Raw genomic sequence first — 14,376 nt, 5'->3', positions numbered from 1 at the left:
GATTCGCTGTCCATTCATGCACTCCACAGACGCAGGGCACATCAAATGGACCGTGGAGCTTTAATCCGCTGCCTCGGAGGCTGCACAGAGAGATTTCCCTGTCTCTGCTCTCACAGCTCCCGGGTCTCAGCCTTGGACCTGGCCCCGCCTCTGCGCGTAGGTCGCCGGAGGGCGTCCGTTCTTCGCTCAGACAGGACGGGTTTAAAGGAGCCGCTGATTCGGGGGCTCTGGCTCACTCAGGCAGAGGGGAGGGAGGGGAATGCCCTCTCCTCGCGCACCAGGCAACAAAAGGGAAAAAAAGTCTCTTGCCTCTCCGGTAGCTCCAGACCCTTTCCCCGGACTCCCTCCGGGCTAGCACTAACCCCTTCAGGCTCTCTTCCTGCCGCCAGCCCCAGACCTCTCCCTGCGCTCCGACTGAAAGCCGATACCCGGGCCTCAGCTCCCAGCCCCGCCCGCTCTGGCGGCCGAGCAGACAAGTCTCTCGGGCTGGTGTGTGCCTGAGGGCACCGATCCTCTGTGCCAAAATCTCTCTGCTTTGCCCTCCACACCCCTGTTGCTGTGCTCTCCTCCGCTACTCCGAAGCTTTCCCCCTCCGCCACCTGCAGTCTCCGCCCTCGAAGGGGCTTGTAGTGTGTAGAAACCTTCCCTCCTTCACGGCTCCCTCCCACTGGTGCAGGTCCCGTCCATATCCTATTGTCTCTGTTTATTCTTTTTTTCTTTTGACCTACCCAGGTATGTGGGGAGTTTCTTGCCTTTTGGGGGGTCTGAGGTCTTCTGTCAGCGTTCAGTAGGTGTTCTGTTGGAGTCGTTCCACGTGTAGATGAATTTCTGATGTATCTGTGGGGAGGAAGGTGATCTCCGCGTCTTACTCTTCCGCCATCTTCCTCCGGCTCCTCTTTTCTGTATATTTTTGAGGTATTTTTCTTAGTGCTTATTCTAGGGGTTGAAGTAAACATTTTAATTTTATGAAAAAACAGATTTGAATTAATAACATTTTCATTTGATAATAACAAAAATTCTGCTTATTTACATCCCGCATCCTTGTTTACACTGCACTTGTCACAAATTACATCCTCATGTATTGTGTGCCCATTAATATCCTTATAATTACTATTTTATATATTTGTCTTTTAAATCAACTTTTGAAACGAGGTGTTACAAACCCTAAATGCAAATATGTTGGCCTTTTAAACTTAGTGGAGTTACCTTTACCATTATTCTTTAATTCTTCATATGGTTTCAAGTTACATTTCATTTCAGCCTGAAGGATTCCTTTAACAGTTCTTATTGAGCTATCTACTAGTAATGAACTTCTTCAGTGTTTCTTTATATGAATGTCTTAATTTTCCTTTATTTAAAAAAATTCTGGTAAAATATACATAACATAAAATTTATCATCTTAACAATCTAAGAGTGCAGGCCAGAGGCATGAAATATATTTACACTGCTGTGCTATCATTACCATCATCCATCCACAGAACTTTTCATCTTGCAAAACTATAATAGTCTGTACTCATTAAACAACAACTCTCCATTTCCCTTGCCCCCACACCCCTGGAAACCACCATTGTACTTTCTGTGTCTGTGAATTTGATTACTCTATGTATTTCATATAAGTGGAATCATACGGTATTTGTCCTTTTATGACTGGCTTATTTTACTTTGCATAATGCCTGAAGGTTGATCCATGTTGTAGCATGTGGCAGAATTCCCTTCCTTTTTAAGACTGAATATTAATTTATTGTTTGTATATACCACATTTTGTATATCCATTCATCCCTCAATGGACCCTTGAGTTTTTTCACCTTTTGCCTATAGTGAATAATTCTGCTATGAACATGGGTGAACACATAACTCTTTGAGTTCATAATTTCAATTCTTTTTGGGTATTTAATAGGAACTCAAATTATGGGATCATATGGTAATTCTATTTCTAATGTTGTGAGGAACCACCATAATGTTTTCCTTTCTGTGTGCACCATTTCACATACCCACCAGCAGTGTACAAGCGTTTTTGCCAATGCTTGGTATTTTCTGTTTTTGTTTGTTTGTTTTTTAATAGTAGCCAGTGGGTGTGAGGTGGTTTTTGTTTGTGGCTTTGACTTACATTTTCCTAATAATTACTAATGTTGAGAATCTTTTCATGTGCTTATTCACCATTTAATATACCTTCTTCAGAGAAACATCTGTTGAACTCCTTAGCGAAAGTTTTAAATAGACTTTTTTTTAAATATTGTTGAGATGAAGCAGTTATTTATATATACTGGATATTAACCTTATCAGCTATAGGATTTACAAATATTTTCTCCCATTCAGCAGGTTGGTTTTATCCTTTGATGAAAGATGTATTTTAAAATTTTGAATAGGCAAGTTTATCTATTTCTTTTATTACCTCCACTTTTGGTGCCATATTCAAGAACTCTTTGCCAAATTTCATGTCATGGTTTTCTTCCCAACACTTTCTTCAAAGAGTTTTATAGTTTGAGGTCTCACATTTAGGTCTTTGATTCACTGAGTTAATTTCTGTATGTTGTGTAAGGTAAGGATCTACCTTCATTCTTTTGAGTGTGGATATTGTTTTTCCAGTACCATTTATTGAAATTGCTATTGTTTCCCCATTGGGTGGTCTTGGCACTCTTGTTGAAAATCATTTGGTGATGTATATACGGCTTTACTTCTGGGTTTCTATTTTATTCCACTGGCCTATTCTCCTTCCTATATGTGTGTTTATGCCAATACTATTTTGATTACTGTGATTTTGTAGTAAGTTTTGAAATCAAAAAATGTGAAACTTCAAATTTTGTTCTTTTTCCGCATTATTTTGACTATTCAGGCCTTTTAAATTCCATATGAACTTTAGGAAGAATTTTTCTATGTCTCAAAAAACCCCACTCTGATGTTTAAAGAGATTGCATTTAATCTGTACATCACTTTAGGTTGTATTGACATATTAACAACATTAAGTCTTTCAATCTGTGAACACAAGATGCCTTTACATTTATTGGTGTCTTCATTAATTTCTTTCAGCAAAGTTTTCTAGTTTCAATGTACATGTCTTTTATCCCCCTGGTTAACTTATTCCTAGTATTTTACTATATTTCATGATATTTCAAATGGTATTATTTTTTTTCCTTTCCTTTTCAAACTTTTCATTGTTAGTGTATAGAGACATAACGGATTTTTGAGTGTTGATTTTATATCTGGCAACTTGTCTAAATTCATTTATTAATTCTAACAGGGTTTTTTTGGTGCATGTGTGTGGTCTGTGAACAAATATAATTTTATTTCTTCTTTTTCCGATTTAGATGCCTTTAATTTTTTATCTTGCCTTATTTATTTAGCTAGGAATTCCAGTACTGTGCTGAATAGAAGTGATGAAAACAGGCATCCTTCCTTTGTTCCTGATCTTAGGGAGAAAGATTTCCCCACTGAATATAATAGCTGTGGGTTTTCCGTCTGTGACCTTTATTATGTTGAAGTCATCAACTTTTATTCCTGGTTTGTTGAGTTTTTTTTTAATCATAAAATGGCATTGAATTTTGTCAAATGTTTTTTCTGCATCAATTAATAGGATCACATGGAGTTTAGTCCCTTCAATCTGTTTACATGCTATACCACATTGATTGATTTTCATATGTTGAACCAACCTTACATTGCAAGAATAAATCCCATTTGGTCATGATGTATAATCCTTTTAATGGGCTGTTTCGTCTCTTATTATTTTTTAAAGGATTTTTGCATCAGTATTCATAAGGGATATTGGCCTGTAGTGTATGTTTCTTGTAGTGGCTTTGGCTTTGTCATTGATGTAATGTTAACCTCATATAATGAGTGAGGGTACATTCTCTCCTCTTACATTGTTTGGAATAACTTGAGAAGGATTGGTATTAATTCTTCTTTAAATAGTTGGTAAAATTCACCATGAAGGTAACTGGTGCTGGGCGTTCAGCTGTTGGGAGATTTTTGATAACTGATTCAACATCTTAACTTCTAAATCTGTTCAGATTTTGTATTTCTTGGTAGGATGTGTGTTTCTAGGAATGTGTTCATTTCATCTAAGTTATCAAATTAGTTGGTATACAACTGTTAATAGTACTCTATTTTAAGCCTTTTAACCTCTATAAAATTGGTAGTAACGCCCCTTTCTTCATTTCTGATTTTACATATTTTGCTCTTATCTCTTTTTTTAATAGTCAGTCTAACTAGTTTTGTCAATTTTGTTTATCGTCTTCCTCTTTTTACAGCTATTTTGAGGCATAACTGACAAAACTGTAATATGTCTAAAACATATAACGTGATTATTTGATATACGTATATGTTGTAAAAGGATTCTCACAATCAAGTTAATTAACATACCCATCACCTGTCATATATTTACTTTTTGTGTGTGAGGACACAAATTCTATTCTCTCAGAAATTTTCAGTTACAGAATACAGCATCATCAGTTAGTCACCATGTTATACATTAGCTCCTCAGACCTTATTCCTTCATTTTATCCCTCATCTTACAACTGAAAATTTGTAACCATTTACCAACGTGTTCCCATTTCCCCCCATGCCCAACTGCAGGCAACAATTTCTACTCTCTGTTTCTATGATTCCACCTTTTTTTTTAAGATTCCACACATAAGTGATACCATGCGGTATTTGTCTTTTCTCCATCAGGCTTGTTTCACTTAGCATAATGTTCTCCAGGCTCATTCATGTTCTTGCAAGTGTCAAGATTTACTTTAAGGCTGAATAATATCCCACTGTGTATGTTATGTGTGTATATTTGTGTGTGTGTGTGTGTGTGTGTGTGTGTGTGTGTGTGTGTATCACATTTTGTTTATCCATTCATCTATGAGAGACAGGCAGGTTCTTTCCATACCATTAGTGTGAATAACATTTCAGAGGGTTTTTTTTGTTTTTGTTTTTGTTTTTTTCCCATACCACGTGGCCTGTGGGATCTTAGTTCCCCAACCACGGATTGAACCCAGGCCCTCCCCTCAGCACTGAGAGCATGAAGTCCTAACCACTGGACAGCCAGGGAATTCCTAAAAAATATTGTTTCTTTTTGCTATATGAGCAGAAGTGGAATTGCTGGATCACATGGTATTCTTTTTTTATGATTTACTTTATTTTATTAAATAATTATTCTCTTTCCTTTATTTGACATGGGCTTACCCAACATTTAAAAATGGTATTGCTCTTTTTTTTTTTTTTTTTTTTTTTTAGTTTCTGCTTTATAACAAAGTGAATCGGTCATACACACACATCCGTTCCCACATCCCCTCCCTCCTGCATCTCCCTCCCTCCCACCCTCCCCATCCCACCCCTCCAGGCGGTCACAAAGCACTGAGCCGATCTCCCTGCGCTATGCGGCTGCCCCCCACCATCTATCTACCCCACGTTTGGTACTGTATATATGTCCATGCCTCTCCTCCGCCTTGTCACAGCTTACCCTTCCCCCTCCCCATATCCTCAAGACCCTTCTCAAGTAGGTCTGTGTCTTTGTTCCTGTTTTAACCCTAGGTTCTTCATGACTTTTTTTTTTCTTAAATTCCATATATATGTGTTAGCATACGGTATTTGTCTTTCTCTTTCTGACTTACTTCACTCTGTATGACAGACTCTAGGTCTATCCACCTCATTACAAATAGCTCAGTATTCTAATTTTATTTTCCTGAGGAATCTCCATACTGTTTTCAGTGCTGGTTGTACCAATTTACATTCCCAACAAGAGTGCACACATATTTCCTTTTCTCCACATCCTCACCAGCATTTATTTTTTGTCTTTTTCATAATACACATACTAACAGGTGTGAGGTGATATCTCATTGTGGTTTTGATTTGCATTTCCCTGATGATTGGTGATGTCAATCAGCTTTTCATATACCTGTTGCCCAAATGTTTGTCATCTTTGGAAAAATGTCCTTTTAGGTCCTTTACCAAGTTTTAAATTGGGTTATCTGATATATTTACTGCTGAGTTTTATGAGCTCCTTGTATACTTTGGATATTAACTTCTTTTTAGATATGTGATTTGCAGATATTTTCTCACATTCCATAGGTTGCTTTTTTTGTTGTTAATGGTTACCTTTTCTGTTCAGAACCTTTTTAGTTTGATGTAGTCCCACTTGTACATTTTTGCTTTTGTTGCCTTTGCTTTCGGTATCAAATCCAAAAGAACATTGATGAGATTAATGTCAAGAAATAGAAATAGAAATAGAAAATCTAAATTTTCTATTAAGAATTTTAAGGATTCAGGTCCTATGTTCATGTCTTTAATTAATTTTGAGTTTATTTTTATGTCTGGCGTAATGTGGCTTTTGCATGAGGCTATGAAGTTTCCCCAAAAACCGTTTATTGAAGAGACTCTCCTTTTCCCATTGTTTATTCTTGACTTCCTTGCCGAAAACTAATTGACTATATATGCATGGGTTTATTTTTAAGATCTCTATTCCTTTTTGTTGATCTCTGTTATGCCAATACAGTACTTAATTGATTACTATAGCTTTGTATTTCAGTTTGAAGTCAGGAAGTGTGATATCTCCAGTTTTGTTCTTCTTTCTCAAGATTGCTTTGGCTTTTTGGAGTCTTCTGTGCTTTCATACGAGTTTTAGGATTTTTTTTTTCTATTACTCTAGAAAATGCATTGGAATTTTGATAGAGACCGCATTGAATCTGTAGATCATTTTGGATGGTATGGGCATTTTCACAATATTAATCCTTCCAATCCACGAACACAGAATATCTTTCCATTTGTTTGTATCTTCTTCAATTTCTTACATCAGTGTTTTATCTTTTTCAGTGTACAGATCTTTCACCCCATTAGATAAATTTATTCCTAAGTATTTTAGTCTTTTTGATGCTATTGAAAGTGAGATTATTTTCTTAATTTTTCTTTCTGATAACTCATTGTTAGTTGATATTCGTTGTTATACAAATGCAGCTGATTTTTGTATATTGATCCTGAAACTTTACAGAATTCAGTTATTAGTTCTAACAGTTTTTTTTTTTTGCAGTGTCTTTAGGGTTTTCCACATATAATATCATGTCACCTGCAAACAGAATCATTTTACTTATAACTTTACAATTTGGATGCCTTTTATTCATTTTTCTTGCCTAATTGCTCTGGCTAGGACTTACAGTCATATGGTGAATGAAAGTGGTGAGAGTTGCATCCTTTCTTGTTCCTGATCTTAGAGGATCCTATTCCTTGTTTCAGCTTCTCAGTGTTGCATTTGATGTTAACTGTAGTCTTGTCATATATGGCCCTTATTATAATAAATTACATTCCAGCTATACATAATTTGCTGAGTTTTTATCATGAAATAATGTTGAATTTTATCAAAAGCTTTTTCTGCATCCATTGCGATGATCATATGATTTTATCCCTCATTTTATGAATGTGCGATATCACAGTTATTGATTTTCATGTGATGAACCATCTTTGCATCCCAGGAATAAACCTGCTTCCTCATGGTGTATGATTCTTTCAAAGTGCTGTTGAAGTTTCTTTGCTAATATTTTGTTGAGGATTTTGGCATCTGTGTTCATCAAGGATGTTGCGTGTTAATTTTCTTTTCTTGTAGTGTGCTTGCCTGGCTTTGGTAATAGGGTAATACTGGCCTTGTAAAATGAGTTTGGAAGTTTTCCCTCCTGTTCAGTTTTTTGGAAGAGTTTGAGATAGAATGGTTAATTTCTTTAAAGTGCTGGTAGAATTTACCAGTGAAGCCATCTGGTCTTGGAACTATTTTTGGTTGAGAGGTTTTTTATTTACTGATTCAATCTCCTTACTAGTGATTTGTTCATATATTTTATTTGTTTATGATTCAGTCTTGGTAGGTTGTATGTTTGTAGGAATTTATCCATTTCTTCTAGGTTATCTAATTTGTTGGCATAAAATTGCTCATAGTAATTTCTTATGATTCTTTATCTTTGTGTTATCAGTGGTAATATATCCCCTTTCACTTCTGATAATATTGAGTCTTCTCTTTTTTGCCTAGTTAGTCTAGCTAAAGGCTTGCACATCTTTTTTTTTCTAATCTTTTAAAAAACAGCTCTTAGTTTCAGTGATCATCTCTTGTATTTCTAGTCCCTGTTTCATTTATATCTGCCCTAATTTTTATTTCTTTCCTTCAGATAACATTAGGCTTAGTATGTTGTTTAGTTCCTTGAGGTTTTTTAGTTGTTGTTTTTGTTAGGTTGTTTATTTGAAACCTTTCTTTTTTCTTAATGTAGACTTTTATCATTATAAACTTCCCTCTTAGAACTGTTTTTGCTGCACCTCATAAGTTTTAGTATGTTGTGTTTCATTTTCAGTTGTCTCAAAATATCTTGTCCGTTGCCATTTGATTTCTTCTTCAACCCTTTTGTTCAGGAGCCTGTTGTTTAACCTCCGCATATTTGTGATATTTCTGGTTTTCCTTCTATAATGGATTTTAGTGTCATACCATTGTAGTCGGAAAAGATACAGTGATTTCAGGTATATTATGACCTAAGACATGTTCTATCATGGAGAGTATTCCGTGTATGCTTGGGAAGAATGTGTATTCATCTCTTCTGCATATGCCTGTTTGGTCCATCTGGTATTATGTTTGGTTTAAGTCCAGTGTTTCCTTATTGATTTTCTTTATGGATGATTATCTATCCATTGTTGAAAATGGGGTATCGAAGTCCCGAAATACTGATTTGCTGCCTCTTCCTGGCTTCAGGTCAGTTACTGTTTGCTTTATATATTAGGGTGCTCTGATGTTGGAGGAATAAAAATGTCTAATTGTATGTCTTCTTTATAAATAAATTTATTCTTTATCTTTATATAATGACCTTCTTTGTCTCTTGTTACACTATTTGATTTCAAGTTTATATAAGTATAGCTACCACTGCTCTCTTTTGGTTTCCATTTGAATAGAATATCTTTTTCCATCCCTTTACTTTCAGTCTAAGTGTGTCATTAAAGATGAAATGAGACTCTTGTTATCAGGAGACAGTTGGGTCTTTTTTTAAATTCATAAAACCACTCTATATCTTTTAATGGGAGAATTTAATTCATTTGCATAGAGAGGAATCTTTGACAGGTAAGGCCTTACTAATTCCATCATATTAATTGTTTCCTGGCTTTTTTGTCATTCTTTTATTCCTTTCTTCTTTTCTTGCTGTCTTTCTTTGTGAATTGATAATTTTGTCATGGTATGCTTTGATTCTTGTTTCTGTCTTTTGGGTATCTACTAAAGGTTTTTGATTCTTTGTTATCGTGAGGCTTTCATACAACATCTTAGAGTTATGACAGACTATCTTAAGATGATAACTTAATTTTGAATACATACAAAAGCACTACAATTTTATCCTCTTCTTATTTTATGCTTTGAAATCACAATTCACATCTTTTTATATTGTGAATCCTTTAAGAAAATATGCAGTTATTTTTGTCTTTGAACTTTTATACTAAAGTTATAAGAGGTTTACACATCACCATCACAATATTAGAGTATTCTGAACTTAACTGTATTTTGGCCCATGAATTTTATACTTTCATGTGTTTTCATTTTCCTAATTAATTAACATGCTGTCATTTCAGATGGAAGAACTCCTCTGAACAACTTTTGTATAAACTCCTTCAGCTTTTGTTTGTCTATGAAAACTCTGTCTATCCAATTCTAAAGGACAAGTTTGCTGGATAGAGTATTCTTGGCAGTTTTTTTTTCTTTCCACACTTTGAATATATCATCCCAATCCCTTATGGCCTGCAACATTTTTGCTGAAAAATCTGTTAATCTTATGGGGATTCCCATGTATGAACAAGTTGCTTTTCTCTTGTTGCTTTTACGATTCTGTCTTCTGATAATTTCATTATAGTGTGTCTCTGTGTAGGTCTCTTTAGATTAAGCTTCTTTGGAGGCTTTTGGGCTTCCTCAATCTGCATATCTCTTTCCCCACATTAGGGATGTTTTTAGGCATTATTTCTTTGAATATGCTTTCTGCCCTTTCTTTCCTTCTCTTTCTTGAAGAACTGTAATGCATATATTGGTCCACTTAATAGTATCCCTTAAGTGATCTTCATGTTTTTCTATTCTTCTTTCTTTTTGCTCTTTTGATTGGATGACTTTGACTGCCTTGTCTGATTCTTGTCTGATTCCTTCTTCCATTTGGTCTCGTCTGCTGGCTAAGCCCTGTATTGAATTTTTCAGTTCATTTATTCCTCAAATCTATGATTTCTGTTTGGTACTTTTTAATATTTTCTGTCTCTTTGTTGAAACTCACACTTTGTTCATGCTTTATTCTCCTGACCTCAGTAAGCATCTTTATTTCCATTATTTTGAACTTGCTGTTGAGTAATTCACCTATTTCCACTTCATTAAGGTCAGCTCCTATAGATCTGTTTATTTGTTTGAAACATCCCCGTTTCTTTACTTTCCTTGACACTCTGTGTTGGTTTTTGTATAAAACAGCCACTTTTCCCAGTTTTGACAGATTGGCCTTGTGTAGGATATGAACCTCCTTAATCAGCCTGGCCTGGTTGTTGAAATCATTGTCTTTGTTCTTAGTGGCTTCCATAGTTGAGGGTGTTCTAAGACCCATCAGTGTCCTCAAAGATGTGGTTAATGCTCATATGCCTGTTTAGGCTCCTGGACAGCTGCTAGTTGCCTGCCGCTTTAACTCCCTGATGCAGGTTAATTGGAAGCCCAATTATCAGGCAGGAGCTGCAAAAGTCAGAATATGACATATGTAGTCTAGCCCCTATCAAGAATCCAGGAGCTGGATGTTTTTGCTTCCTCACTCTGTGCTGAGCCAAGGGAAATAGTTCTGTGTCCAAGTAAAACTGCCTTTGTTTTTAGTGGTCCCAGGGACTCGTGAATGCCGAGCCCTTTCAGCTCCCAGAGCTAGGTGATTTGGGGACTAGTCCCTTAGGTGGCAGTTGAAAACTGGGGTGCTAGATATGTGGACAAGCTCCTTCTGGGAGAGAAGATAAAAATTTGGTCTTACTTGGAGCTAGGGGAGATAGCAGGGAACATGCCCACCAGCTTTACCAGGCTCACAAAAGGATCCCAGTGAGCTTCCACATGCAGACTAACTGGAAGCCAGAACCACAGGCAGCAGCTAGGAAAATATACAGCTTCCTTCCAGGCAGAAATTGGGAGATGGGCATTTTTTTGTCCTCTCCCTCCATGCTGGGTCTGGGTGTATAGATATGGGTAGTCCTCACCCATTTAAAAACTCCTTCTTTGTTTGCTATAGTACTGTGGGACTCATGAATGCAAGACCAATTGACTTTCAGTGGTAGGTTATTTTGGGGTCCATCCCTCAGGTGGCAGTTCTTAAAGTCAGGGTTCTAAATGTGTAGACAAGCTCCTTCCAGGGCCATGCAGGAGACTTGGCTTTATTGTTGAAGCAGTTTAGAGGGAGAGTGCAGAGTAAGTACCCACTGGCTCTTTTGGGCTCTGGGCAGGATTCCAGTCAGCTGAAATGCAAGCTGATTAGAAGCTGGACCCTCAGACAGTAGCTGGGAAAGTATGTAGTCCCACACCTTCCAGGAAGAAATTGGGAGATAACCGTTTGTGTGTGTTCCCCCTGCTCTGGGCTTGGGGAGATAGCCAGAGGGAGTGCTCAAGCACCTTGTAAAAACTGCTTATTTGTTTGCTATAATACTATGGGACTTGTGAAGGGAAGCCCTTTTGGCTCTCAGAGCTAGATGATTTGTGGGCCCATCCCTCAGGCAGCAGCCTTAAAAGTTGGGACATTAGAAATACGGTCCAAACACTGCACTAATTGGGAAGAGGCTGGAGTTGGTGGTTTCAAAAAGATTTTAAGGCAGTGTTCTTGGGTGGGGTTTATAGTAAGAGTGTGTCTCATCCTTTCCTATACATTTCTGAGTGGGTATTTTCTCAGTTTCCCAATGTGTAGGAGTTACTAAAGTAGTTTCTTGATATATTTCAGAAGGAACTGATCTGTGTGTAGGTGTATATTCAGTGCATCCATGGAAGGAAGGAAATTCAGGAGTCTCTTGTGTGACCATCTTGAGATACCTGTTGATCTTTTCTAATAACAAGCTCTTGGTTTCATCAACTTTCCATACTGTTTTTCTGTTTTATTTATATATGGTGTAATATTTATTATTTTTCCCATCTGCTGTCCTTGGGTTAAGGTTTTTCTGCTTCCTTAAGGCAAAAAGTTAGATTGTTGATATGAGATCTTTATTCTTTTTTAATGTAAGCCTTTACAGCTATAAATTTCCTTCTCATCACTGCTTGTGCTGCATCCCGTATTTGTTTTCATTGGTCTCAAGGTATTTTGTAGTTTCTCTTGTAATTTCTTCCTCGACCCATTGGTTGTTTAAAAGCGTGCTGCTTAATTTCCACATATTTGTGAATTTTCGTTTCCCTTTTGTTACTGAGTTCTAGTTTTATTCCATTGTGATAGCAAAAGATTCATTGTGTGATTTCAGTAGTTTTTTTTGTTTTTTGGGGTACGCGGGCCTCTTACTGTTGTGGCCTCTCCCGTTGCAGAGCACAGGCTCTGGACTCACAGATTCAGCAGCCATGGCTCACGGACCTAGCCGCTCTGTGGCATGTGGGATCTTCCCGGACCAGGGCACAAACCTGTGTTCCATGCATCGGCAGGTGGACTCTCAACCACTGCGCCACCAGGGAAGCCCTGTGATTTCAGTAGTTTTAATGTTTATTAAGAATTGTTTTGGGCTTCCCTGGTGGCGCAGTGGTTGAGAGTCCGCCTGCTGATGCAGGGGACACGGGTTCGTGCCCCGGTCTGGGAAGATCCCACATGCCGCGGAGAGGCTGGGCCCGTGACCCATGGCCGCTGAGCCTGTGCGTCCAGAGCCTGTGCTCCGCAACGGGAGAGGCCACAACAGTGAGAGGCCCGCGTATTGCAAAAAAAAAAAAAAAAAAAAAAAAAGAATTGTTTTGTGGCCTAACATATGGTCTATTCTGGAAATGTTACATGTACACTTGAGAAAAATGTGTAATTTACTATCATTGGGTAGAGAGCTGTGTATATATGTGTCTGTTAGCTCCATTTGGTTTATACTGTTGTTTAAGTCTTCTGTTAACTTACTGATCTGTGTGGTTGTTCTCCACCATTTCTGAATGAAGGCTATCAAAGTCTCCAGCTCTCACTGTATCTCCCTTCTGTTACTGTTTGCTTCATCTATTAAGGAGCTCTGGTACAAATGTTTATAATTTTTATTTTTTCTTAGAGAATGGATCCTTTTCTCATTATATAAATTTGTTCTTTGTCCGTTGTAAGAGGTTTGACTTAAAGTCTAGTTTGTCTGATATTAGTATAGGCACCTTGTTCCCTTTTGGCTACTATTTGCATGTGATATTTTTCCATTCTTCACTTTCAAGCTCTGTATGTCCATAAATTGAAACTGAATCTCTTGCAGACATCATAGACAGCTTATAGTTGGATTCTGTTTTATATCCATTTTGCCAGCTTTTGCATTTTAATTGGTGAGTTTAATCCATTATACTTAAAATAATTACTGATAGGGAAGGACTTTTTTTGTCATTTGTGATATTTGTTTTCTGTATGTTTCATAAAATTTGGGGCCCTTCCTTATTGCCTTCTTTTGTGTTTATTTGATTTTTTTTTGTAGTGACACATTTTGATTCCTTTCTCACTTCCTTTTCTGTATACTTTGTAAATCTTTTCTTTGCAGTTATCACAGGGATTACATACAATATCCTAAAGTCATAACAATCTGTTTTAAACTGTCAACAACTTAACTTCAATATCATATAAAAATTCTCCTCCTTCACAGCACCACTCCTCCAGTCTGTCATTGATGTTAAAAAATACATCCTTATATATTGTGTACTGATTAACATAGAAATTATGTTAATTTTTAATTTTTATATTTTTAATCCTATAATATATAAACAGTGCGATTCCAAACCCAAGTTTCAGTACTCATGTTTTTTATATTTCCCTATGTATTTACCTTAACCAGAGAACTTTATATTTTCTTCTAGCTTTGAGCTACTTGTCTAGCATTTTTTCATTTCAGCTTGAAGGACTCCCTTTAGTATTTCTGGTAGGGAAGTTCTAATGATAATAACTCTCTCCAAGTTTTGTTTATCTTGGAATGCCTTAATTTCTCCTTTATTTTGAAGTACAGTTTTGCCGATATAGGATTTTCAATTTATAAGGTTTTTTTTTTCCCTTCAGTACTTTAAATACACATCCCAGTGCCTTCTGGACTGGAAGGTTTCTGCTGAAAAATCTGCTAAAAATTTTGTTTGGGATCATTAATACATGATGAGTCACTTGTCTATTGATTCTTTCAAGATTCTTTGTTTTTTTATATCCAAGTATTTCACAGTTTGGGAAGTTTTTGTCCATTATTCCTTCAGATGGGGTTTCTGCTGTTTCCTCG

At 36.9% G+C, this 14,376-nt stretch overlaps 1 protein-coding gene across 1 annotated transcript in view; it reads right to left on the bottom strand.

The window, feature by feature from the left end:
• Nucleotides 1-747: 747 nt before the first annotated feature.
• Nucleotides 748-14,376, bottom strand: part of ZNF169 (zinc finger protein 169) — a gene marked incomplete at its 5' end in the record, with an annotated part of 87,495 nt that continues 73,866 nt past the window's right edge. Inside the window, one exon of the mRNA XM_079706144.1 lies at nucleotides 748-936. Coding sequence (XP_079562270.1) covers nucleotides 932-936 — 5 coding nt within the window. The 3' untranslated portion in view covers nucleotides 748-931. The remainder of the gene's footprint in view (nucleotides 937-14,376) is intronic.

This window comes from Hyperoodon ampullatus (assembly GCF_949752795.1).
Source record: "Hyperoodon ampullatus genome assembly, chromosome: 6".
NCBI classification, from domain to species: domain Eukaryota; kingdom Metazoa; phylum Chordata; class Mammalia; order Artiodactyla; family Ziphiidae; genus Hyperoodon; species Hyperoodon ampullatus.
The sequence above is the reverse complement of the archived record's forward strand: the minus strand, read 5'-3'. Positions and strand labels throughout refer to the sequence as shown.